We start from the raw sequence: 26,422 nt of genomic DNA on the forward strand, positions 1-26,422 counted from the left end.
GGACATTTAGAAAATGTAACAGACCTACTAAGGAGACGGCCTACACTACACTTGTCCATACTCTTTTAGAATACTGCTGCATGGTGTGGAATACTTACCATATAGGACTGATGGAGTACATCGAAAAAGTTCAAAGAAAGGCAGTACGTTTCGTATTATCACGAAATATGAGAGAGAGTGTCACAGAAATGATACAGGATTTGGGCTGGACATCATTAAAAGCAAGGCATTTTTCATTGTGATAGAATCTTCTCATGAAATTCCAATCACCAACTTTCTCCTCCAAATGTGAAAATATTTTGTTAACACTGACCTACATAGGGAGGAATGATCACCACAATAAAATAAGGGAAATCAAAGCTTCATTCTTTCCACGCGCTATACAAGATTGGAATAATAGAGAATTGTGAAGGTGGTTTGATAAACCCTCTGCCAGGCACTTAAATGTGATTTGCAGAGTACCTATGTAGATGTAGAAATTACTTTCCACCAACAGATCTAGGCAAGGGTCCTGGAGTATTGCACTGATCGATCTTGAGACATACAACCGATTTCCTACTATCCACAAGGCAAACAATAAACTACATCTAGGAGTTGTTAAGTTGTCAAAATATGCCCGGCTCATATGATATTGATGATTTAAATGGATTTATAAAAAATTCATCTGTAAAAGAGTGCAAGTTACATGCAAATGTTAATATGTGTAAAATAAAAATAAAAATGGCAAAACAGACAACAGACTTTAGCCATGAGGGTTCCATAAGGCCATTCTCAAGGATTCACATTTTGGAGAAGAATTCAGATAAATTTTAAGGATCAGAACTACCTGTGGATGTACAAGCAGTTAGCTTGACTAGTGTCGAGCATACCATCGCAATGAATCTGTATCTTCACTACAAAAGCCCAGGATACAAAATTGTCGAGATGTGCCAAGCAAACTGATACACCTCCAAGTGACTTGGGAGGCACCAGACCATCTCAATTTGAATACTGTTGACCGGGACAAGAATACAGTTGATTTTTTACAAGAGACAACTGCGATACTACTTCACTTTAAACAGCATGGAAGTAAGGTACAAAAGGGATGCACACAACCTCCAGTACATCACATCATTTCAGAAGCTCAATGTTGTAACATGGGAGAATTACAGGTTCCTTAAATTAATAGGATTGAAACCACATAGTGATGTCTGGCTCCAGTTTGTGAATCATTTGCTAGGAATATTTCTCTCGTAAGACTTTTGCTTCAGCAATATTTAATAATAAAGATGGGATAAGAATTCTCATTCTACACCCACCAGGGTTTAACAATTGCGAGCAACAGTTTCCTATACTTGGAAGGGAAATTTGAGAAGAAAGATGGAGGAACTATACCAGCTTCCAGCTTACATGTAATATTTTTGCCTTTATCTGTCAAGAAATAAGATACTAACTGGATGGCATCGAGGTCGACCATCAAAACATATGTTTCTGTGTCAACTTTGGACTTGAGCAGGATGGTACAAACACAGAAGAATAAGTCTCTGCTTTAGAGTATGTATCCCACAAAAATGTTTATGGGGTGTGTTTAGGATACAAGACACATCATGAACACTAAGCAAGAACTAATTCGGGTTTGAAGTACAACAGATAACTCAATATAAGAGCCTAAGCCTAAAGAGAATAAAAGCTCATCAGAGAAATTGGTATGGGAAATGCCTCATATTCCTGTGACAGTGGAAATGCCTCATATTCCTGTGACAGATAAGGAACACTTGAATTTTTTATGGGTATTAAAATCAGAAATTTAATTACCAAGAAGTTTATGTTCATAGGAACTGTTTGAATATTCAGTTCTACAGCAGTTCAACTAGAACAGCGTCGATTCATTATCCTGGCTCCCCAGACAGGATGTGACGTCTGAAAAAGTATTCGAGTGTGTTCAACAATTGTAAACTAACCAAAGCCAAAGTGTACTTAATTCTGAATTCTACCTATATGATAATTTACAATTTGACTGGGGTACTAACACTCGTGGCCTACTCTCTGACATGTGTACAAGGTTTCACTCCAATTAGATACATCGTTCAAAGAAAAATGAAAGTGAAATCAGAACTAAGAGACATATGTCTTGAATTTGAATCATCAGGTAATTTCCCCAGCTACCGCAGATCCGCAGCATTTCACAATGACACCTTCAAGTGTGAACATCGTTGCTGACACACAGGGTTTCTACAAGGAACGAGGAAAATTTGTATTTAAAGATATCATCTTTACTGTATTCACAAATGTTGGACATGTAATAATGACATTCTCTGCAAGTGTGACACGATCCAATTGTTCAGAAAAGTAATGCGTGCCAAGACAAAAAATCACATCGTGGTCAGCACATTGTCACCACAGGAAATACAGGAACATCCCAGGAACAGCTTACAACAATATAATTCGTCCAAATCTTTGTACACAAAGACAATGTCATTTACATCAAAGTTAATGAAAAGGTGTTGTGGATATGTAATTATAAGAATGCTTCAGTTAGCAACTGGGAATAGCATCCATCTGTCAAACAGATGTATGAATTTGAGTGACCAACAAACGATATTTTCTTTTTCAAATAAGCTTTGTATTTAATCAGTTCAATATCTTTCTAAATCCTCCTCCACCAACGGGTTTCAACATGTGTGCAAACAGGGAATTATTCACAGTAAGTATTTATGTTCATCCAGAAACATTTAGGTTTCCCATCCAAAATAGTAGAGTTTTAGATGTGGCTTCTACATGTCTTTGGAATCAGCAACAGTCTCCTGCTGCCTCTTTCCGACACACTATCCAACCCATTCTGAATGCAAAATTCCATGTATTTATTGCACAAACTGAGGTGCACACTTCATACTTAAAGTTCACCTTTTTCATCATCACTGCACTCATGCTGGATAAAAACCACCCAACATTTATGTCTCAGCCATTTATATAATAATGTAACACTGGGCAGTGCATACAGACACAGCAGTGTCCTATGCACTCGAAGCAAGAACTCTGATAATGAATTCAAGATATCCAGACACTGTCGCCTCCAGTACATTATCGATACCTCTGATCTTCTAACCCAGCATACGAAGTGCATTTTGGGCCTGAAGACAGCATACTGAAATGCTAACACTGGAACTCAAAATAAAATAAAATAACTTCTCAAATATGTATGGCTATGTGGCAATCTTCCTCAATAAAAGTTTTTGGATAGGTCTATGGCAGCAGCACGTCACAGCATTGCTGCAATCCATTACTTGACTAAAGTAATATCAAGTACATAGGAATGCGCAGATATTTAAAATGCCATCTTGATTTTTGGTGGTTTAAGATATCTTCTTTAAAAACAATAATGAAAGAGTGTATATATATATATGTGTGTGTGTGTGTGTGTGTGTGTGTGTGTGTGTGTGTGTGTGTGTGTGTGTGTGTGTGTGTGTGTGTTGGGGGGGGGGGAGGGGGGAGTGCAAGCTGTTTATCTACTGGGGGATGAAGCTCACTCTCTCCCCCCCATTCCACTCACTGACTCGAAACTAAAAGGACTGTAGGAAAAACATTGCCATCATTAGGTCTCAAAAACAAAGAAAGCAAGCAAGGCCTGTTGATGTTAAAGGAGCTGGATTGGCTAAAAGGCTGTAAGGAATTACTGAATATATCAACGCAGAGTGCAAAGCAGATGGCAGTCCTCCCGGGCTCTTACTACAGTGATAGTCTTTCCCTCCACATTTGCGATAAACACTAACATAAAGCTTAACAGAACTTCAAACTGGGGTAAAATCCGCTTTCTCTAATGAATCTTAGAATTCATCCAATACTCACTTCACCGTGTCAGTATTTCATCAATATATTGGCCAATGTGAGGAGGGGTACCCAGATGGATCCTCTTGCCATAAGAGAAAATCATTACTGAGCCTTGTATGTGTGATCGACAGACTGCATAAAGTGGCAAAATTCTGTCCTCAAAGTTCAGTAGTGGTTTCCTTCATCATTCTGATTTTAGTGCGGGTAGTAAAATTTTACCAATCAGACTCCCTTCCTGTTACGATTAGATGCATTCCTTGGTGTATTAGGTCAGTACCAGGTATCCTAATGCCTAGTAATTCACTCACAGTTGCTTCCTCAGCAAGACGAGCTGTGAGCTGCTTACGAGCATAAGAGTGTGCCTCAGTGAGCACATGAAAGTGATGGCAGCACCCAATGGAGGAGGTCAATAGTAGATCCTGAACACTGACAGGCATTGCCTTCCTTGCACAGTGATGGCTAACAGATTGAAGACAGCTATATGAGTCAGAGACCAACAGGGACTTTTTGGTTACAGGGCTTGGTTATAGGGCTTTGGTGACAACTGCCTGCTCCGCAGTGAACGCACTTTGCAGGGACCAGAGTTTGTTATTACTACTGTACACAAACACACACTCAACTCTACAATAGTTCTATAGCCATCTGTGTACATGGTTTCTGAATTAATATACCCATGAAGGATTAAAAGAAACAGTCACATATAGACATTAAGGTGTGTGTTCCCTTCAGGTCCACAGAGCAGATCGAGGAGTACGTTTGAGCTAGCTACGCACTATGGAGTAGTTGGAGGAAAGGGTCTGTGCATACAGTTGATTGGACGTATCTAAAGACAATTCCTCAACACTTCCCAGCTGTTCTACTACCCCTGAGACATTTCACTTAAAGTCTAGACTTCTGATTGCCAGTGGCAGATGGCATGGATCACTAGGTGCCTACCCAATCATTATTACATAATTAACTAGAAGTTCCTGATGCTTAACTTGCAATAGCAGTAGCATGCTTCTGCCAGAAGGCCTTCAATGGGACCTGTGCAAAAGGCTTGTTGCCAGCCTTGTACCATTACTGTGGACAGAATCTAGTCAAATACCAATGGTGTTGCAAATCCGTATGTTATACATCCTTAACCTAAATGGGATAAGGTTAAGGATTTCTAGAATTTTGACAGAACTGTAACGGTACAGTCACCTTACCACAAGGTTCCATTATGGAATATTAGAGCGATCTTAGAGCGTTGAATTTTTGGAGATAGTAATTTTATTTGGCACCCATGTGATAACCATTTTAGTTTCTCATCAAAAAAGCCTCAGGCGTGATACAGCTCCTCCACTTCTTCTACTTGATTATTTAAGATATGTTTAGGATGTGGATACTTAATTCAGATACTATAGAGCTGTATCTACATCTACATCTACATAGACCCTCTGGAAGCCATCATATGGTGTGTGGCAGAAGATACCCCATACCACTACTAGTCTTTTCCCTTCGTGTTCCACTCAAAATATATGTCTCTGTATGAGTCCTGTTTCTTGTATCATATCTTCGTGATCTTTACATGCAACATATGTTGGCAATAGTAGAATCGTTCAGTAGTCAGCTTCACATGCCAGTTCTCTAAATTTTCTCACTGGACAGAATGTTGCATTCCCTTCAGAGATTCCCATTTCAGTTCACGAATATCTCTGTAACACTTATGTATTGCTTGAACCTACCAGCAACACATCTAACAGCCCCTCCTGTGAACTGCTTCAATGTCTTCCTTCCATACAACACAGTGTCCGCCCCTGGTAGCTGAGTGGTCAGCATGACGGAATGTCATACCTAACAGCCCCATTGACATACAAGTCGCCGAAGTGGTGTCAACTCGAAAGACTTGCACCAGGCGAACAGTCTACCTGACAGGAGGCCCTAGCCACACGGCATTTACATTTTATCTGACATGGTATGGATCCCCAACACTCTAGTAGTACTCAAGAATAGGTCGCACCTCTGTCCTATATGCAGTCACCCTCACAGGTGAACCACTCTTTCCTAAAATTCTTCCAATAAGCCAAAGTCGACCATTCGCCTTCTCTACCACAATTCTTGCATGTTCATTCCATTTCAGATCACTTTGCAATGTTAGGCCCAGATATTTCAATGACTTGGCTGTAGCAAGTAGGACACTAGTAATACTGTAACTCAACATTTCAGGTTTGTTCTTTCCATTCATCTGCATTTGACCGTCATTCATTATACCAACCAGAAATTTTGTCTAAGTCATCTAGTATCTTCCCACAGTCACTCAACTTTGAGGAAAACTACTGTGTTCTTTTACTTACGAAATCTTCGAGCCACTCACACATCTGTGAACTTATTCCATGTGCTCATACCTATGGCAACAGCTTGCAATGCACCAATGTACAAAATCTAGAAATATGGAATCTGTCTGTTGCCCTCCATCTACAGATTGCAGTACGTCATGTGACAAAAGGACAAGCTGAGTTTCTAACAAGCAATCCTTTCTAAACCCATGCTGATTCTTGGACATAAGCTTCTCAGACTCAAGAAAGTTTAATATGCTCAAACTTAGAATATGTTCATGGATTCAGCAACAAAACGAAGTTAGGGGTATTAGTCGGTCTGTTCTTTTACTTTTCTTATTTACTAGCATCACCTGTGCTCTTCTCCAGCCACTTGGGACTTTGTGATGAGCAAGAGATTCACAATAAATGTAGGCTAGGTAGAGGCCCAATACCATAGAATACTCTTTGTAAAACCAGATTGGGATTCCATCCAGACCTGGTGATTTATCTTCTTTCAAACCTCCCAGCTGTTTCTCTACGCCAGGGATGGTTATTGCTTTGTCATCTTATGAGAGTCAGTCTGATGCTCAAATGACTATATCTTTGCATGATTCCCCTGTGTGAACGATTTCTTGAACGCAAAACTTAAAACTTTGGCTTTCGTTTTGCTATCTTCAACTGCCATGCTGGACTGGTCAACAAGGGACTGAATCAAAGACTTACATATGACTAGAATTTTCTCAGGTACTCTGCCAGAGCTATTGCTGAGGTGTGACTGTGATAGTCGTTGTGTGCTTCACACATAGATCTTTTCACAGATGCATTAATCTCTACTAACCTTCACTTGCCATCATTTGGGCATTTTCTTTTGAAGTGAGAGTGCAACAGCCTCTGTTTCCTCAGCATCTACTAAATTTCATTTTTAAACAATGGAGGTTCCTTTCCATCCTTCATCCACTTACTATGCAGTTAACTCTCCAGACCATTATTTACAATATGCTTAAACTTTGCCCGTAATTCCTCTATATCCACCTTACTGGAACTAAGTATTGTCAATTCACTCTCTAAGTGAGATACTAACAACTGCTTTTCTGCTCTATCTAGCAGAAATTCTCTCCTAGCCTTCTATCCTGATTTATTAACTTTAGAAACCATAGTTGCTATTATGATATCAAGATTGCTAATCCCTGTTTGTATACTGACATTGTGGATAAGATCCATCCTATTTATAGCTACAAGGTCTAAGATACTTCCAGTGTGTGTGGGCTGCTGAGTTAGCTGCTCAAGATAGATTTCAGAAATCATGTTCAAAAGTATTTCACATGACTGGCAGTCTATACCACCCCAATGAATCCATAGGAATCCCAATCTATACTCAGTACGTTAAAGTCACCTGCAACTAGTCTTGCACAAAGTCAGTATTTATGTGCTACTGACAAAATTTTCTTTGAATGACTATAGAACTGTCACAGCGGAATCGGATGGCTGGTAGGAACATCCAACAATTAACATGGTTTCACCTACAACTATTATATGGAAAAGGATAACATCACTGTCACACTCAGCTTCAACCTCAATAGAGGCAGTATTTTTGTCAACTGCAATGAACAATCCCCCACATATGGCCTCCAATCTGCCTCTGCGACATACGTTCCATGACTCGCTAAATATCTCAGAGCTTTCCACCTTGGGTTTCAGCCAGCTCTCGATCCATGAATAATTTGAGCATAAGAACTTTCCCGGTGGGCAGTAAATATGAGAACTGTATTCAAACACTTCGACAGTTTGCTGATATTGTGACAGTTGAAGTGCCTTTATTCTGAAGGCCGTCTGGCTTCCTTTGCTGTATATCGACTGCGAGTTGTCATAAGAGGACCTCAAAGTACCGTTTAGCCTAAAAAACCTTCATGTGCACTCCTCAAGTACTCTGCTACCTGAGTAGCTGCTTATTTTGTGTAGTGCACCCCTGACCCATCAAGGGGAGTTCTACAAATCCTGACAAGATAATGCAGGTCTACAATTCTGCAGCCAAGACCATCACAGAGTCGACCAAGACTTGGTTGAGACCTTCCACTTGGCTGCAAACCAAAGGGTCCTGATCAACTCTGGAAACAATACTGCAAAGTGCGACCTCTACTTGTACCCCACACACGAGGCCAGCAGTCTTCACTACCTCTGCCAGTCACTGGAATGAGCTGAGGATGGCTTCAGGCCCCAAGCGAAAGGCGTCGTTGGTGCCAATATGAGGCACAACTTGCAGATGACTGCACCCTGCATGCTCGATAGCCACAGGCAAGGCCGCCTCAACATCTCAGACAGATGTATTGGGTGCACATTGGCTTTCTTTCCAGCCCTGAATGCTGTGCTCCTAAGGGGCCCCATAACGCGCCTAGTGTTGGAGCTCCTGATAACTAGTAATCCCCCCCACCCCATGTGCCTGCTTGGACCCTACTGAAGAAGCAGAGGAATGGCCACCCGTCCACTCACAGGATGAATGGATGAGGTGAGGTGACCAGTCTCCACATTGGTGGTGTGGGTTTTTGTAGAGAACTGGGTGCCACTGTTCAGTATCCAGTCTGGAGCCTTTTGAACACCTCCCTAGAGCTGACATTTTGTTATACCAGTGATGTGGAGCTGCAATGTAAAGAGAAGTCGTCAACACACAGCAATCAACAAACCACACAGCTCACCATGGATATGATGTCACTGACACCAATTACAAAATATTAAATATTGGTGATGCATGAATGCTTTTTAATTGGATATATCAAGATTATAAGATGGTAAAAAACTGCATTGATACTGGAGTAAATATTGCCTTAATTGGAGAATTTGGCAGTTAATCATCCTTTTGAAGAGTTTGCACATTCCATTCAACAGAGAGATCATGGTGTAGTTGTTCAAAAAATGAGGAACCTTTGCTGACCTCAAGGCTGCAATAATGCAACTCTTTAGCCATTAGGAGGAAAATACCCCATCTCACCATACCAAATTAGAAGACTGAGAACGTGCAGTTAATTCCCATGGCTGAGATGTTTTCATTTCTACTGATGTGTTGGAAAATAATGTAATGCACAATGCAGCTTCCATGGACTGTAGCACCACAACCCCTTTGGAATCCTGTATCCTATTCCAGACTCATCTCCACTCTCCCATGAGGGCATATATGTAATATTAGTAATTTACACCAATTTAAAACGTTGCTTTGACTTTGACTACATTGAGTCTCACCAATACATAGAATAAAGGAAACATATTTCTGGTTGCCTGTATTCGAATTCACCACAGCAACTCTGAAATTTACACTAATTTAAATTATTGTGGTGACATTGTTTACGTTGGGCCTCACCAGTATATTGAATGAAGGAAACATGTTGGATTAAAAACTAAGGTACCATCATAACTTGCACACAATACAAACTACAGGCACATGGAAGGAATAAAATTGTTATTGTAGTTATGGAGTAATTAGCAATTAAAGTTATGATATTTCAAGTTATCAAGAGACAGCTATTTTTATGTTTTTTAAGTCAGAAATTGTTCATTCTCCAAACAGAAACATGACACAATGCTTTTTCAGACAGAATCAAACATGTTCATGTTTTAATTGGTGTTAGTTAGTAAAACTGTAATAACAACTATATAGAAATGTCAAATTTTACTCATACAAAATTTAATTCCTTCCTGTCTTTGTATAAAATTATTCACTGTTATTCTATGTAATTTTCTATGTGATTTGGGAAGATGTACGTAAAAACTTTAATTGTTAAATATGCAAAATTCAATGTGTAACAATAATAGCAATTGTTTGAAATCATATAAATAGAGGTGATTTTTACGCTGCCAGAGGTTAGTCCTACATCAGTCTTAAGTCTGCCTTGGACCGAATTTTTGTATTAACAGCATGTAGTCAGACTTTGTATGTTCGTCGTCGAACATCTACCATACAAAATAAAATTCTTTGTGTACAAGAAGTACTGAAACTTATTTACTTCATTATACAATTCCCACGTGGCAATGCAGTAACATCAAGTTGAACCTAGGGCAGCATCAAGAAAAAGCACTATGGATTACACAAGATACTTTTTTTTTTTTGGTGGAGGATATCTTCAATAAGATGTGGCATATTGACCATTGTTTTTCTTGTGTTAAGCAGTGATACACATTCCAAACTTCAGCACAAAAACATTTTCACCACATTATATTACAACTGAATGAAACACATAGTAAGACAAGAGCCCCAGGGTGCTTCTGAAAAATTCTTCTACTGCTGATAGATAATCAATGGAAAGTCTTGTGTCTGCTAGGATAAAATTTAATAAACAGAGTTGATGGGCATGTATTTATGCACTGAAGTTTTAACTCTGTGAGAATCCATTATTCTTCCAAGTCTCATCTTTGAGAAAATTGCTTGTACTTTTGAGATATCCATGACAACTGGTAGTGACCATACATATTGGATGCTGAATCCCCAATCTGGCTTGTTCTAGTTTGAACAGACGCTTTCTATGCAGACCATATGTCACTGGTTTTGAGGAACTTCACAATCATTCTTGTCATGTGTCATAATTAAGCACAGTCTATAAGTGAGACAGAACTATATCGAATAATTTTGTGGAATATCTATTCATGAATAAATCTTCAAAAAGGTAACAACTTGCTCAGTAAGACAAAATCTTAATATGCTCTAATGTCAAAATTGTGATGTACGCAGGTGAAACAATACACCACAGTAATACACACAGCATATGATTTATTATTTTAAAACAAAATTACCTTGGAAACTATGTTGACATCATCTTTAGTAAAATTGCAGCAGCCAAAGCATAAAATTCCCTAAAATAAGTCATGATCAGCCCTAACTGGTGAGGAGAGGAGGAAAGAGAGAGAGAGAGAGAGAGAGAGAGAGAGAGAGAGAGAGAGAGAGAGAGTGTGTGTGTGTGTGTGTGTGTTGGGGGGCGTTCTGTTTGTAGTTCACTCAAACATTACACAGCCCGAAATGCTGTGACTGACACCATCATAAGTTTACAGGATTCAGACACAATGGCGAGGAATAAGGCAAGGTATTCATCTCTGACACAAGAGCCAGTGATAATTTTATCATTGGTAAGAAAACCCAAAACTATTTTACAGAGCTGAATGTAAATGTGGCAAAGTTCGGACCATACTAGTGAAGATGAAGTGTGAACTCTCGCTAAGCTGTTCCTAACATTTCTTTTTTCATTTCTTATTAAAAATCAATCCCACACTTAGTAAGGTTTTCTGTGGAAGAATGACATTTGAACCATTTAGTAAGGTTTTCTGTGGAAGAATGACATTTGAACCATTGAAGTGCCCGTCTCCATGCTTTGATGGCTGCAGCAATCAGTTCTAGCCACCACACCACAAGTTTCTGATGACACTTCCCAAAGAAGCGGGAGACTGTCACTTGTAGTGTGTGAGATTTATTCTCACTTTTTCTTACACAATATCATCAATTCCCTTCAACTGATTAAATTCAAAGACTATTTTGGTGCCAAAAATTGACCAATCAGCTTTTCTGAGAGACAGCCACTGACGCAGTGATAATTGTGACTGTGTTAAATAAGGGAGTGACGGTTGGGATAAAATTTGTGACCACTAGTGTATCTTTGCTGAAATGAATTTTAACTCCAGTATTGGGTGGGCAATGATCAAGTTGTGTAATTAATTTTTCTATTGTTTGACCTCTTTAGACTTATTTGTATCATCCCATTTCTTTGTGGTATATTAGTTCAATTTATCTATACCACAAGAATTGCTCAAATGAAATATTTCAACCTAAACCAACTTTATTGTTGGTTTATCATTATTTCTTTACCTTTAGCTTTAGCTTGTTTTGCCTCTTGTTTAGCTGAAACTAGTCCTTGTCGTCAATTACAAGGAATGACTGTTTCTGTCAGTTTTATCAAATTGAGACTCTATGAGTACTTCCATCACCTTTTTGCACTTTGAAATCCTTTCCCTATGGTGAGTTGTGAAATTATGCTCAAACGCTAGCAATGTAGTCAGCCATTCAGTTGATAAATATGTGGAACCATTAGAAATCACAGTAATTCATTCTTCATTTGAGATTTCTTTGCAGGAGACAAACAATTTACTCTTTCACCACCCACTGAACTGTCAACCTTCTCGCATTTGAAGGCAAGGCCAGGTACTGTGCGCCACATCTTCACTGAGACATGACGAAGCATTGAAATCAATATTAAGGGCATAGTTATCATCGCTCCTACTTTGGCAATTATTACTGATTAATTGGTGCCTAGTTTTACACATAACCTGAAGTAAAATATTTGTAATCTGATTTGGACTTTCTGCTAAGAAACTTACATTAAGGGCAGTTTCTCCCACGTACACAATTGTTTGAGGAGACGGAAGTATCCTTGGCTAAGCCACTCAGTATTCAACGAAGGATGAGGCAACATGAGTGTAGTGAATGAGATGATCTTCATTAGAACTGGAGCAGATTCATTTCAAACCTTCACCAAGGTATCTGTTCTTACTTTCAATAAATTGAATTTTTATAGTCAAATAAGCTACATTTGCTTACAAAATACATTACTTGATGATTGCCCTCAGCTTAAGTCGGACAGAAAAGCACCCAGTATATTACAATAACTAGTAAGCTCTTAGGGAGTAATGCGCACTTCAAAAAAAAAAGTGTCACGAAATTTTAACCCAAAAGAACTAATGTTGTGTAGGTCAACAGCGCACCATTTATAAACTATGGAAACTTGCTGCCATGCACTTCGACTGACTGCGGGATTGCCCTGTTGCTGGTGGTCTGGAGAATGCATAACTGTGAATGCTTTGCCTGCCAGAGGTCACAACATATCCAAGGCATCCCACACACTCGATGGTACTGTGCCAGCTTTCCACTCTGGGGGCCTTGGGGCAAATCCACCAAGGTCCCGACACATCCATTGCAGTTTCATGATAAGACGTTCTGGGAACAAACCCATCAACAGCTGTTAGTTCATGTACAGAAAGCCTTTTACAAATTGTGTCAGCACTGAAAAGAGCCTTTTTTGTAGCTAGGACACTGTTTACTAAAGCAGGTGCTCAAACTGGCAACCCTCTGAAGTGACACAAGCTTGGTAATGTCAAACGGTGTTTTGCCAAACTCTTTCAAAGATTCCTGGCATTGTCCTGATGTGATTAATGACATGCTGAATGTGATACATTAATTCCTCTTCATTTGTAGGTGGTTCACGTCCAGGTGGGTGAAATAGAACCTTGAAGAATCCCCATAGGAAAAAGTCTGGTGGCGTGAGATCCGGTCACCAGGGCCATGTCCTACAAGCACCTCTGCCACTGAACTGGCCGTCGAAGAGTTCATTTAAATATATGAGCACAGCTCAACTGTTATGTGCGGATGCCCCATCATGCTGCAACCACATGCATAGTCAGATGTCCAGGAGAACGTCTTCCAGCAGGCTGGGTAGAGTTTCTTACTAAAAATCAAGGCAATTGGCCCCAGTAAGTTGAGGAGATAGACGGACTGGCCAAATCAGGTGGTTGCCCACAATGACTACCTAAATGTTAAATGAAAATCGTTCCTGGTTTCCCTGGGCGCATGTGACATGAGGATTTCCCCTTGCCCAGTAATGAATGTTTTGAGTGTTGTAAAGGCCATCTTGACGGAAGGTGCACTCTTCGGTAAACAACACAATGGCGAGGAAGTCAGGACCTCGTGCAACACTTAACAGAAATCACCGGAAAAACCCTAGCCTGTGGTCATAGTCCGCCACAGGATTTAGGTCTTTGACTGGGTGGAAACTAAATGGATGCTGGCCGTAGTTACTCAGAACCTCCCAGACTAACTGATGAGTGACCCCCAAGTTGTGTCCAACCACTCGAGGACTTGTCGTAGGTGCTTCCTTGAAGTGCTTGAGAACAGTCTCTTCAAATGCAGCACCCTATCATGTTCGAGGTCTTCCAGCATCATCACAATATCCCACTAATGAGCATGTTTCACTAAGTTGCTGGTTAATTGCTGTAAACATCTCGGGGTGTGGGTGGTGTCTTGCTGCATACCGTTCCTCACACAACTGTCGAGCTTCATGCATATTAGCACTGGCTAGTCCATAGACAAAACTCATATCTCGTTGTTCCTCAAATCAGTACTGTGCTGCCATGCTTACTGCATGACTAAATCAGAGGTGAATCTTTGTGTGCTCTGAAGCAAAGCTTATGTGTGAATACCTCTGATGTGAGGTGGAGACAAACAACAAGACCAATTCGACGTGTGTGTATCACATGGTGGCACTGACGGGGTGAGGGATGTTTGTATGTGTGAACCGACAACCAGAGCACTGCCTGTCAACCGATGAACAGCAACAGGGCAATCCCACAGCCAATTGGAGCACGTGGTGATAAGTTTCCATAGTTTAAAAAGGGCGCGTTGTCGACCTACACAACATTAGTAATTTTGGTTCCTATTGGCATCAGCTATCTAGGGTTAAAATTTTGTGACACAATTTTTCTCCATCCTGCTGAAATTATCAAGAAACTGCTTACTAGACAATGGACTTATTTTGCGAGTCATGATCATGGCAAAGAAGTAAAAACAAGATCTGAGGGATCATCATATGGACAATCTTCTGGGAGAGTATGCCAAACAGTGAGAATAGCTGCATAGTTACTTTTACATGGCACTGTGAAATATATGCTGAAGAAACGAAGGTATTTTAGTGAACTACTAAATGACATACATTAAACTCAAGATATCCCAGAGATGAGAAGATTAACCTGAAATGTGTGTGCAGAATCATTTGGAAAACCAGGTTAATATTTTAAGAAGATTATATGCTAAAAAATCAAATTTTTCCGATGTAATATCAATATCAATGCTCGTCCTCCTCCTCCACCACCACCACCACCGATTAAACTTACCACCAATGTCTGAGGTGTATTAGTTCTTCTCATGACAACCGATTGCTTCTTATTTCCATACTGATTATCATTGATTTTTGCCTCTTGACAATTTGTGTCCAAGTCAACAACGCCATTATCTTCATCACTTGAGTCTTCACTATCACTAATAACATCGAAACTTCTTTCAGTTGCCAGAAAATGATTCTTTGTAGTTGTAACTGTGTTGCTACATTCTGGTTTATTTCTTTTGGGGATTACACAATTAGTTCCTTCTTCTTGTAAACGTCGCTGATTTCCAGTACTGTTAGTATCACATTTTTCATCTATAGCATTATTAGAATCAAGTCCATGAACTGTATCTGCAGGTAAGGGTGAAAATGCAAAATTCCTCTTTTGAGTTTTGTTTCTGAATTCCTCACAACTACTTTCTTGCAATGATTGTCCAGGGGGCTTTTCTAATGAGGAACAGCTGTCTAAAATAGCTGCATTGTCATTTCCCTTCCACTGAAAATCTTGTGGTTCTCCTGATTAACAGACAGAAAAAAAAAAAAAAAAAAAGATTAAAACTGAAGTGATTATAATGAAGTGGTCAACTTAAGGCATGAATGTAAAACAGTCAAAAAGAAATAAAATAATTAATTATTGGAATTATCATATCATTTACAATGTGATATAAATATGTATGTACAAGAATTAAATGATAAACAAGCAAATCTGTGAAACTAAAACTCTTAACTGGTAACTAAGTCAGTTAAATGAGTTTAAAACGAACTAAGACAAAATCTGGCAGAAAAAGAAAGCAAGCTTTCTCAGAATCTACATAAAGATAACCACTAACCATAAATGTAGGGTACTGAATAGACAACATGCACATAGAACAAGACTGGAAATTTTGTTGTGTTTTTGGACAATGTTCTTCTTAGCTTTCAATGTTCTCCTTCTAAGCTGATGAAAAACATAGACCCATTGACTCAACCATGCACAGCTACATTGACCCAATTGATTACATAGCCCTAGGGCAGCAGCCCAATGGTGTGAGTAGTTCTGTTGGATGGAGAGGGTGAGAGGAGCAGTGAGGGTGAAGGGCAGTGGGAGGAAAAGGCAACAATGGAAAGAGATAGGTATGCAGAAACAGAAGACCCACCCATGAGCAGACGCCACAGGTTGTGCAATAACCAAGAAGTCAAGCCTGTTGCGCTCAGCAACATGTTCTGCAACTGGATAGTCAATTTTGCTCTTTGTTGTAGTTTTAGAGTGGTTATTACTCAAGTGTCAAGTTTACATAAAAGTCTGCACCAAAGTCACAGCTGAGTTGGTATACAATATGACTGCTTTCACAGATGACCCTGTCTCTGATAGGGTAGGATATGACTGTTGGGGTGGGATATTCTACAGCTACACTCTGTGGACCACTGTGAAGAGCACTGTACTATATAAGCTTTTTCCTATTCCATTCCCACATGGAGCACAGGAAGAATGATTGTTCACAAGCCTCTGTGTGTGCTGCAATAAATTTAATCTTGTCATTACAAAACCTATGGAAGCAATCTGTAGGAGTTTGCAGTATATTTGAAAGAGTCAAAATTGATAGCAATTCTTGAAACTTTGTTAGGAGACTTTCTCAGGTCTCTGAGGCTGCCAGTTCACTTCTTTCAAAATCCATGACTCTCTTCTGTGGATTAAACAAACCTGTGACCATTCATAAAACAAGCCTGTGACCATTCAAGCTGCCCGTCTCTGTATGCATTCAATATCCCCTACTAGTCCTAATTGGTAAGGGTCCCACACAAGTAATATTCTAAGATGGGTCACACGATTGATTTTTAATCTGTTTCCTTTGTAAACTAATTGCATTTCCCTACTATTCTACCAAAAAACTGAAGTTAGCTACCTGCTTTACCTACGATCGACCTTACGTTTTTTTCCCTTTCATGTCCTACCAAGTGTTACACTCGGGTATTTGTGTGAGTTTACAAATTTCAACTATGATTCACTGATATTATGTTCATCTGACACCATGTAAATTTTTTATTTTTTATTTTGTTAAGTGCACAATTTTACATTTCCGACCATTTGAAGAAAGTTGTCAATCTTTGCACCACTCTGAATATTTTTGCAGTTTCCTTCAAACTGTATTTCATTGTAGATAACTGCATCATTGAAAAAAGTTGAGGTTACTATTAATATTGTTTGCAAGGTCATAAATATGCAACATGGACAGCAAAAGACCCAACACACTTCCCTGGGGTACATCCAAAGTTACTTCAGTTCTATATTTGTCAATAGTTCTCTATCCAAGATAACATGCTGCATCCTTCTTACTAAGAAATCTTCAATCCAGTCACATATTTTGCCCGATACACCATACTTGGGTTCAGAATATGTTGTAAGTTTCTGCTACAAATCAATGTTCAGGATACTGGACAGTAATTTTGTGGATCACTTCTGCTAACCTTCTTATAGACAAGTGTATCCTATGCTTTCTTCCAGCTACTGGGTATGGTTTTTTGTCTGAGAGAACTACTATAGGTTGTAGTAACAGAGGGACTAACTCAGATGAAAATTGGGCAGAATCTGACAGGTACTCCATTGAGCCCTGGAGCTTTGTTCAAATTTAATGATTTCAGATGTTTCTCAACGTCACTGAAACTAATACTATTTCACTCATCTCTTCAGTGGTATAAAAATTTAACTGGTGCAATACTCCTGTGTTTGCTTATGTAAAGGAACATTTGAAAACAGAGTTAAGAATTTTTGCTTTTGCATTACTACTCTCAATTTCAGTTCTCGTCTAGCCCGCGAGTGGCTGGATGCTAACTTTCGTGCTACTAAAAGCCCTTACCTATGAGTGTTGCTCACTTAACTGCCAAACACATTTCATTTAGCATCTCTATCTGCAGCCCTATGGTTTCTTTTACACACATTATCCAGTAGTCTGTTTCGTTAGAAGATTCTTTACAGTGATTGTATACCATAGAGGATCTCTCACATCATGAACTGTTACACTGGGTATTTAACTTTCCAGTGTATAGTCAACTATTCTTTTAAACTTGAGCCATAATTCCTCTACATCTCCCTGTCCTGTGCTGAAAGTTTCCAGTTCGTCACTGAGATATGACACTAGTGCCTCTCCATAGACTTAACATATAGGAAAAGATAGATTGCTATGTATCGTAAAAATGACATGTTAAGTTGCAGACAGGCACGTTTAAAAGATATGTAACTTGAAGGGGCATCATTGCTGTCTGCTGCAGTGGGACATTAAGCAGAATCTGCGGCAATGATATTCATCATTTTAGGGCACTATTAAACGAAGGTAGACGCTGAGCTAAAAATGTGGTTAAGTTTAGTCCAGAGTAACAATGAGAGCATTCCACAGCAACTGGTTCAGTTGACTGGTTCACGGATTAGGGCCATATGTGGATATGCAACAGGAGATATACTTGTAGACTAGGTTTGCAATGGAGTGACTGTGAAGGTTCTGCCAGCATACCATAGGTGCGCATTGCCTGTCACTCCAGGTATGACATCAACATGTGGTCATGGTCTATTGGAGGGGATGGCTGCTAACAGAATAAAGTACTGTTGATGGTTTGTAGTCTCAATGACAGAGGTTCTCACAGAGCCATCAGAGAGATGGAGATTATTGTCCAGTACGGTGGCACGCCAAGTTAAAGAGGACCATGTGAACGGAAGAGGAGAGAGAGTCTGGATGCTGTGGAAGAATGAGTATATAGTGTCTTGGCCCAGATACAGATCAGATCATAATGATATCATCAACAAACACAAACATGGCAAGGGCATAGGATCTTTGGGTGGCTAGTAAGGCTTCCTTTATGACCCATAAACAGACTGGTATGTTTTAGACTGCGGTTTCCTTAAATTACACTGACTGACCACATTAAGCGTGCTGTCAAAGGGTGGTACATGCTTCAGTGGCAGCTTCTCAACTACCAAAAGTACTGCATGTCAAAGCACGTCAACAATGATCTGAGCATTTTATAAGTAACACAGTATCGAGTGTTACCGAGTGGCAGATTTGGATTTCACAAGTATGTGATTTTGAACAAAGGGCCTTTACACTGAAGTGACAAAAGTAATGGGATAGCAATATGCACAAATACAGATGGCAGTAGTGTTGGGTACAAAAGGTATAAACGGACAGTGCACTGGTGAAGCTGCCACTTGAACTCAGATGATTTATGTCAAAAGGTGTCTAATGAGATCAGGGCTACAGAAGATGAATTAACAGACTTTAGATGTGGAGTGGTAGTTGGAGCTAGACACACGGGATACTCCATTTTGGTAATAATTACATAATTCAATTTTCTGACATCCACAGTGTCGAGACTGTGCTGAGAATACAGAATTTCAGGCATTACCTCTCACCGAGCACAATGCACTGGCCAACTGCCTTCACTTAACAATTGAGAGCAGTGATGTTTGCACAGAGCTGTCAGTGCCAACAGACAAGTGACACTGCGAGAAATTACCACAGAGATGAATGTGGGATGTACGATAAACATACACATTAGGACGGTGTACCAAATTTGGCATTAATGAGCTCTCACATCAGATGACCAACATGAGTGGCTTTGCTAACATCACAAAATGGAGCTTGTGAAGACACTGGTTGGACCCTAAATGACTGGAAAACTGTGGCGTAATCAGACGATGCCCAATTTCAGTTGGTACAAACTGATGGCAGGATTTGAGTGTGGTGCAGACCCCATGAAATCGTGGACCTGAGTCATCAACGAGGCATTGTGCAAGCTGGTAGTGGCTCCATAATGATGTGGGCTGTGTTTACATGGAACGTACTGGGGCCTCCGGCCCAACTGAATCGATCATTGGCTGGAAACGGTTATGTTCGGCTACTTGGAGAACATTTGCAGCCATTAATGGGCTTCGTGTTCCCAAACAACAATGAAATTTTTATGGATGGCAATTCACCATCTCAATGGGCCACAATCATTCTGTACAATTCGAGTAAACAATCTGGCCACACAGAGTACCCAACACGAATCCCATTGAACATTTATGGGACATAATGGAGAGGTCAGTTTGTGCACAAAACCCAGCACCAGCCACATTTTCACAATTATGGATGGCTATAGCAGCAGCATACTTCAACATTTCTACAGGGGACTTCCAATGACTTCTCGAGTCCGTGTCACATTGAGCTACTGCATTACGCAAGGAAAAAGGAGGTCTGACACAACATTAGAAGGTCTCCTAAGTCTTTTGTCACAACAGTGTATTTTGGTTATTGTGCTGTTTCTGTGACCCTAATCTTCCATCCTACAACTCTTTATTTACACAATCCCTTCAACAACAAGTTTCATAAACAAGGTATGTAGTAATATATACCCAACCGTTTTCTCTTTTCTAGTTATAAAGTTCTTTACTTGTCATATTTCTTGCTGACTTAGTCCGTTATTCAATCAGTCTCAATAAACTCCCTTGGAACACCAAAATTTACAGGCTGTAATAATTTTTTTCTGATTTTCCATCATACATGCTGTGCTCCAAACATACTTTCATTAATCTTTGTCTGATCTCTGCATATGGGGAAGCATTTAAATAGTGTTCCATTTCTATCTTATGGGACCAAATTGCTTAGGTTGTCAGTCCCTATGGTGTTCCATAATTCTACATAATTTCATCAGCAATATTTATCCACAATTTTGTATGCCTGTCTAACAATCATCCTGAAACATTAAGGAACAAGAATTGAAAGAATTACCATCCTTTCTCATAATTGATCTTTGGACAGCTGAGTAAAGGACTCTGAAGTGACTGTGGGGCAATGAATGAGACAACTCAATTATTGAAACACTGACAAGTAAAGACTCATACATACAACAAAATATCATGTAAAACTATAATAATGAATATAATCATTTTTTGAAAATATATTGTAGTCTTTTCTTCTCATCCCAGCCAGTAAGTCTCCCCTGACCTGGGGTTCTGGCTGATTTTTCTGAACTCTGTCTCTTTTCCTAATCCTCACCAGTTCTTTTTCCTTCAGCCCTCTGCCTAAAGCTGGCCTATGTAATACCTTTCTTACGTGTGTTCCCCTGCCGCCGCTCAGTGACAAGATTTTTTATCCATCCATTTATATTATGTATAATTATAAGTATCAGTACATGACACAACCATACTATAATGCCTTCAGTAAATTTTGTGTGTCACTGAATTAAAAGCAGCTCCATTGCAGCCATACGCAAGGCAAGCAGCCGAGCACAGAAGGGGTGACATGTAATTCCACAAGCGAGTCTGTCTGTACACTGTGGTGAAAGGCCACACAACTACAAACCAGCCTGCAGAATATTCCCACAGCACTGAGACACTGAGATGTTGATATGTATGTGCCTGGGAACAAGGCAACGGCACAACGAGAGTGTTATTAATCGCCATAAATACTCTCTGTTTCTAACTCAATTATGCACAGTCTGGCAGCACTTTCCACGACATCAGCTGTGTGCAATTCTCCATCATATTACAGGCCAGCCAGCAGCTGATACCAATCTGGGCAGCCACCTCCACCAGACCAACTCATGGTTTTATGTCTGCACCTGTAGACTCGGAATGACACAACAGATGAGCCACTCCTAGGCTCTGAGCTCCGATGCATCACCAGACTTCTGCCTTGGAGGGCAGCAGTTTGCAACCATGGAGGTACGGCAGCGACCATTACACACCAGAGTGAGTTTCTAAACCAGAAGCAGTGACTACCTATGAGAATTCAGTGGTTTATCCATCACTGGCACTGCTCATTAAGGGTCACATAATGCTAACTTAGCCATGCACTGCCAAGTGAGGTAAACAGTGTCAACAACATGAGACAAGGATATCAAACAGCCATCTTGCCCCCGCAACCCTCCGACATCAATGGCAATGCCAGTAGACCACACACCTGAAGAGGGTAAATCTGGGAGCATCACAGCACTTTGACATTGCAGCTCATGGTTAAATAAAATATGTCATATCTTGCAGCAGAGTTTTCCTAGTCGATCCTGGCCAGCACTATCATCTCCAGGTCCTATGTGCAATATGATTCAGGTGTTATCATTTACTGGACATTAGAATGTTTGTTGGGGGGGGGGGGGGAGGGAAGAATGATTTCATAAATGCTTGAAGGGATAATGCAATATCATTAAAAATGGAGTAGCACATCTCAGTGCACGTAACTGATCACTTGGCTTCATGAATTGTAATTTATTCTTTGTGTGTGTGTGTGTGTGTGTGTATGTGTGTGTGTGTGTGTGTGTGTGTGTGTGTGTGTGTGTGTGTGTGACTGGTTAAGTAATAAGTTGAGGGCATTAAATATTTATTTTCTTTCAACAACCATTTGTTCATGTGAAGAACACTACACGCTTGCATCACACGGAATATTACAGATTTATGTGGCAAACTGATCAGTTGTTTCTTTTGTATCTAACACAAAGATAATAAAACCAATTCCAGCAAAAAGGTAAAAGAAAATGTGGACCACTACGGGATTATTATCTGTGTGGTCATCATAAATAGTTCTGGAGCTAACACTTGGATAAAATTCAATAAGTTAAAATACACTCATCATCCCAGTTTCTCAAATTCCTGAACATTAACATTGACTGTGGATATTATATCACAGACACAGTCCCTTTGACTGTTCAGAGATGTCACTAAACCCACTCAAAGATGTAAACAACCATGCATGAGCAGCGCCTATTAGACGGAGGAGGCCAGGCAGCTGATCAATTCCAGACATTCCACCACAAAGGAGGTACATGGCTTGTGCTGTCTGTAGTTCAACCATGCCTAGACAGTCAATACTACAGTTTGATTGTCTCTGCATTGTTACTTTGTGCCAGGAAGGGCTCTCAAAAAGGGAGTGTCTAGGGGTCTCGGAGTGAACCAAAGCGATGTTGTTCGGACATGGAGGAGATACAGAGAGACAGGAACTGTGGACGACATTCCTCGCTCAGGCTGCCCAAGGGCTACTGCTGCGGTGGATGATTGCTACCAATGCATTATGGCTCTGAGGAACCCTGACAGCAATGCCACCATGTTGAATAATGATTTTCATGCAGCCACATGACGTCATGTTACGACTCAAACTCTGTGCAATAGGCTGCGTGATGTGCAGCATTCACTCCCGACATCCATGGCAAGGTCCATCTTTGCAACCACGACACCATGCAGAACACTACAGATGGGCCCAACAACATACCGAATGGCCCGCTCAGGATTGGCATCACCTTATCTTCACCAACGAGTGTTGCATATGCCCTCAACCAGTCAATCACCGGAGACTTGTTTGGAAGCAAACCAGTCAGGCTGAACACCTTAGACACACTGTCCAGCAAGTGCAGCAAGGTGGAGATTCCCTGCTGAGTTTGGGTGGCATTATGTGGGGCCGATGAATGCTGCTGGTGGTCATGAAAGGTGCTGTAATGGCTGTACGATATGTGAATGGCATCCTCCGACAGATAGTGCAAGCATATTGGTAAGGCATTCGTCTTCCTGGACGACAAATCATGCCCCCATCGTGCACATCTTGTGAATGACATCCTTCAGGATAACGACATCACTCAACTGGAATGGCCAGCATGTTCTCCAGACATGAACTCTATCGAACATGCCTGGGATAGAATGGAAAGGGCTGTTTAAGGACAACGTGAACCACCAACCACTCTGAGGGATCTGCGCTGAGTCGCTGTTGAGGAGTGGGTCAATCTGGACCAACAGTGCCTTGATGAACTTGTGCATAGTATGACACGATGAAAGCAGCCATGCACCAATGCAAGAGGTTGTGCTACTGGGTATTAGAGGTACCGGTGCGTATAGCAATCTGGACCACCACCTCTGAAGATCTCGCTGTATTGTGGTACAAAAGCAATGTGCGGATTTCATAAGCTATAAAAAAGATGGAAATAATGTTTATGTTGATCTCTATTCCAATTTTCTGTACAGGTTCCAGAACTCTTGGAACCAAACTGATGCAAAACTTTTTTTGATGTGTGTAATTACTAAATTAAATTACAAAAAATAAAACTGAACTAATTCCTAAATAAATATATCCAATGTTCTGTTCTCTCTCTGTATGACATTGCATGTCATAACATCATTACATCACAAGTCAAAGCCAACACCAGATACAGTATGTTCAAGTAACCCAAAGCAACACTTATACAAGCACAGCTACACTGTCCTAGACAGCTTCATATTCGTACCTCAGCAGCCTAGTTTCTTTACTCCTTCCATTATTCCACTATTTTCCAGTATTGGAGAGTGTTATAAATCATTTTAGTGATTTATGTGCCAAACACTGTGCCGAGAGGTGACAAAGTAGTGAGATGTGGCACAGACCCAATGTGTTTCACTATTGATGTTTGGTCAACTGTCACAAAATCACTAGATTTAAACCAAACCGAAGCCTTGTTGACAATAAAACCTGAACACAACCCAAACAAGAGTCAAGAGAGAAAATGAATTCAAAAATAAAATTCTAAATATTAGTTCAATGAAAAATCCTAAGATATTTAGAACTTAACACACCACCACTTCAGTCATATGCTTCCATTGTATTGTTTCAAGTCTTTTAATGTTACCTATCCACTATCTACAAGTACAGCATCTCTGTCCTTAATCTAGCGGAGTCCGGCAAGTAGCTTGCTCGGTCCATCTGCAATCAAATTGTGTGGCTACAAGTCCTGTCCACCTCAATTTCATTTTTGTTAGCATTATCAAATTAATCTTCCACTGAAGTCTGTTCCCTGAGCCACTGGTATGTTTCCTCTTATCTTCTAGTAATTCCCATTGTGCATCTCCTTATTGCTCGATGGACAACCCTCGAGTGTTTGAATGGTTTTTTAATTTAATGGTCACATGCCACTGCTTTAGAACAAAACTGGTAACAAACACTGATTGTAAACTTTAATTTCAAACATGTCAGAAATTTTAATGTATTTAGGAACAAAACAGGGACCATACTCAGTCCTTTATGTTTGTCTTCAGCTCTCCATCCAGCTGTAGTCAAGAAGTGATCTGAATAGGAAAACTAAACTGTTCTATGGCTCAGCTGTCAACTTGCACCATTTTCTATTACATGTTTTGTAGGCCTACTTCTAAACTTACTGTATTAAGTTTTTTCATTAGTTATTGAACTCTGCATGGACTACACATTAACAGTGATTCTGTAGTATCTTGTGTATATTTTGTTTAGTTATGAACAAGTCTGCAAAGTTTCAATGGATGTGGCACTACAATCCTGCAGACAAAGAGAACAAGATGTTTGTGTTAACTCTGATACAGATCACTTTTAAAAGGTTTGTTCTGTATCTTTGCTAACTTACCCTAAGTGCAGCAGACCGTTCTCATACATGAAATGTGAATGTTGATTGTGGAAGAACTTCAGCAATAATATTTGGCATACAAGGTGAGGAGAAGTGACTGAACAGTTCCTGATCAACAGAGGGAATCTCGTGTCTTGTATTCAATCTTGCAAAGGAAAAGGTGCAGGATAGGGTTCACTGATTTGGTTCAAATTTTGTGAGTAGAAGCATGTGGATGTCCCTTTCTGGTGCCTAAAATATCACACCTGAGTAGGCCATAAAACACTCTATATATTTGTGAGTACAACACTCTAAATATTTGCGAGTACAACACTCTAAATATTTATGAGTACAGTCTGACATTTTTTTGAGCATTCCAAAGGATATTTCTCTCATATTGTCATGTCCTTGACTGATATGAAGAAAGTGATTGATTTTGCTGATGCTCTTCCAAAATGTAAGTTCCTGTTATTAAAAATAACATAGTTGCATTGAACAGCTTCAAAACATACAAAGGGTTTCAGGGTTCAGTGGGCTGTTATGAACAGCTGATGAAGAGAACATTACAACAATAGGCAATAGCAATGCAAGGAGAGGGAAAAAATTAACAGTGGGAATCAAATCAGAGAGAGAGAGAGAGAGAGAGAGAGAGAGAGACCAACCACATACCTCTTCATAAAGATCTTGTTTGTTAGGTTCAGTGCATAATGTCATATCTCCATTATTTACTATGAAATTATCATTCATAATTTCAGTAACCTGCTCTGCAATTGCTTGACCCTTAGCTATTTCTACAGGAGTCACATAGGCAGGAAGATTGTTGGTGATCATGTCTTTCTCTTCATAAATTGAGAAAGTGTCATGAAAAGTTGTAGTTTTGATGTTTCCACCCATAACATCACTGGTAGAAGATTCTTGCTGGGTTTCCGTTTTCCAATAAAATAATAATTTTTTATGAAAATCACTGCAAACATGAGGCAAGACAGCATTCATAACTGTAGAGACCACTACAAAAATGTCAGGCAACAGATATAGCAACGACAAACTATACGGGATTTGAAACAGCTGCCAGAGCCATGTGCTCTGACCCATAGAAGAGAAACAAACAGAAAGAAT

At 40.0% G+C, this 26,422-nt stretch overlaps 2 protein-coding genes across 3 annotated transcripts in view; both read right to left on the minus strand.

Annotated features, from left to right (window-relative positions):
- Window positions 1-15,089, minus strand: part of LOC126426938 (uncharacterized) — a 118,078-nt gene extending 102,989 nt beyond the window's left edge. The window contains exon 1 of one of the 2 annotated variants that reach the window (XM_050089042.1): window positions 15,003-15,059. Coding sequence is in view for 1 of the 2 variants with exons in the window: in XM_050089043.1 (XP_049945000.1) it covers window positions 15,003-15,035 (33 nt within the window). In the remaining variant the exon portion in view is untranslated. Of the gene's footprint in view, window positions 1-15,002 lie in introns of both variants that reach the window. The other variant, XM_050089043.1, reaches the window with a different exon arrangement.
- Window positions 15,090-15,168: 79 nt separating this feature from the next.
- Window positions 15,169-26,422, minus strand: part of LOC126426436 (uncharacterized) — an 82,260-nt gene continuing 71,006 nt past the window's right edge. The window contains exons 3-4 of the mRNA XM_050088353.1: window positions 15,287-15,508; window positions 15,169-15,188 (exon numbers count right to left, since the gene is read on the minus strand). Of these exons, the coding sequence (XP_049944310.1) occupies window positions 15,169-15,188; window positions 15,287-15,508 (242 nt within the window). The remainder of the gene's footprint in view (window positions 15,189-15,286; window positions 15,509-26,422) is intronic.

The sequence above is a fragment of the Schistocerca serialis genome, chromosome 11 (assembly GCF_023864345.2).
Source record: "Schistocerca serialis cubense isolate TAMUIC-IGC-003099 chromosome 11, iqSchSeri2.2, whole genome shotgun sequence".
In the NCBI taxonomy this organism is placed as follows: Eukaryota; Metazoa; Arthropoda; class Insecta; order Orthoptera; family Acrididae; genus Schistocerca; species Schistocerca serialis.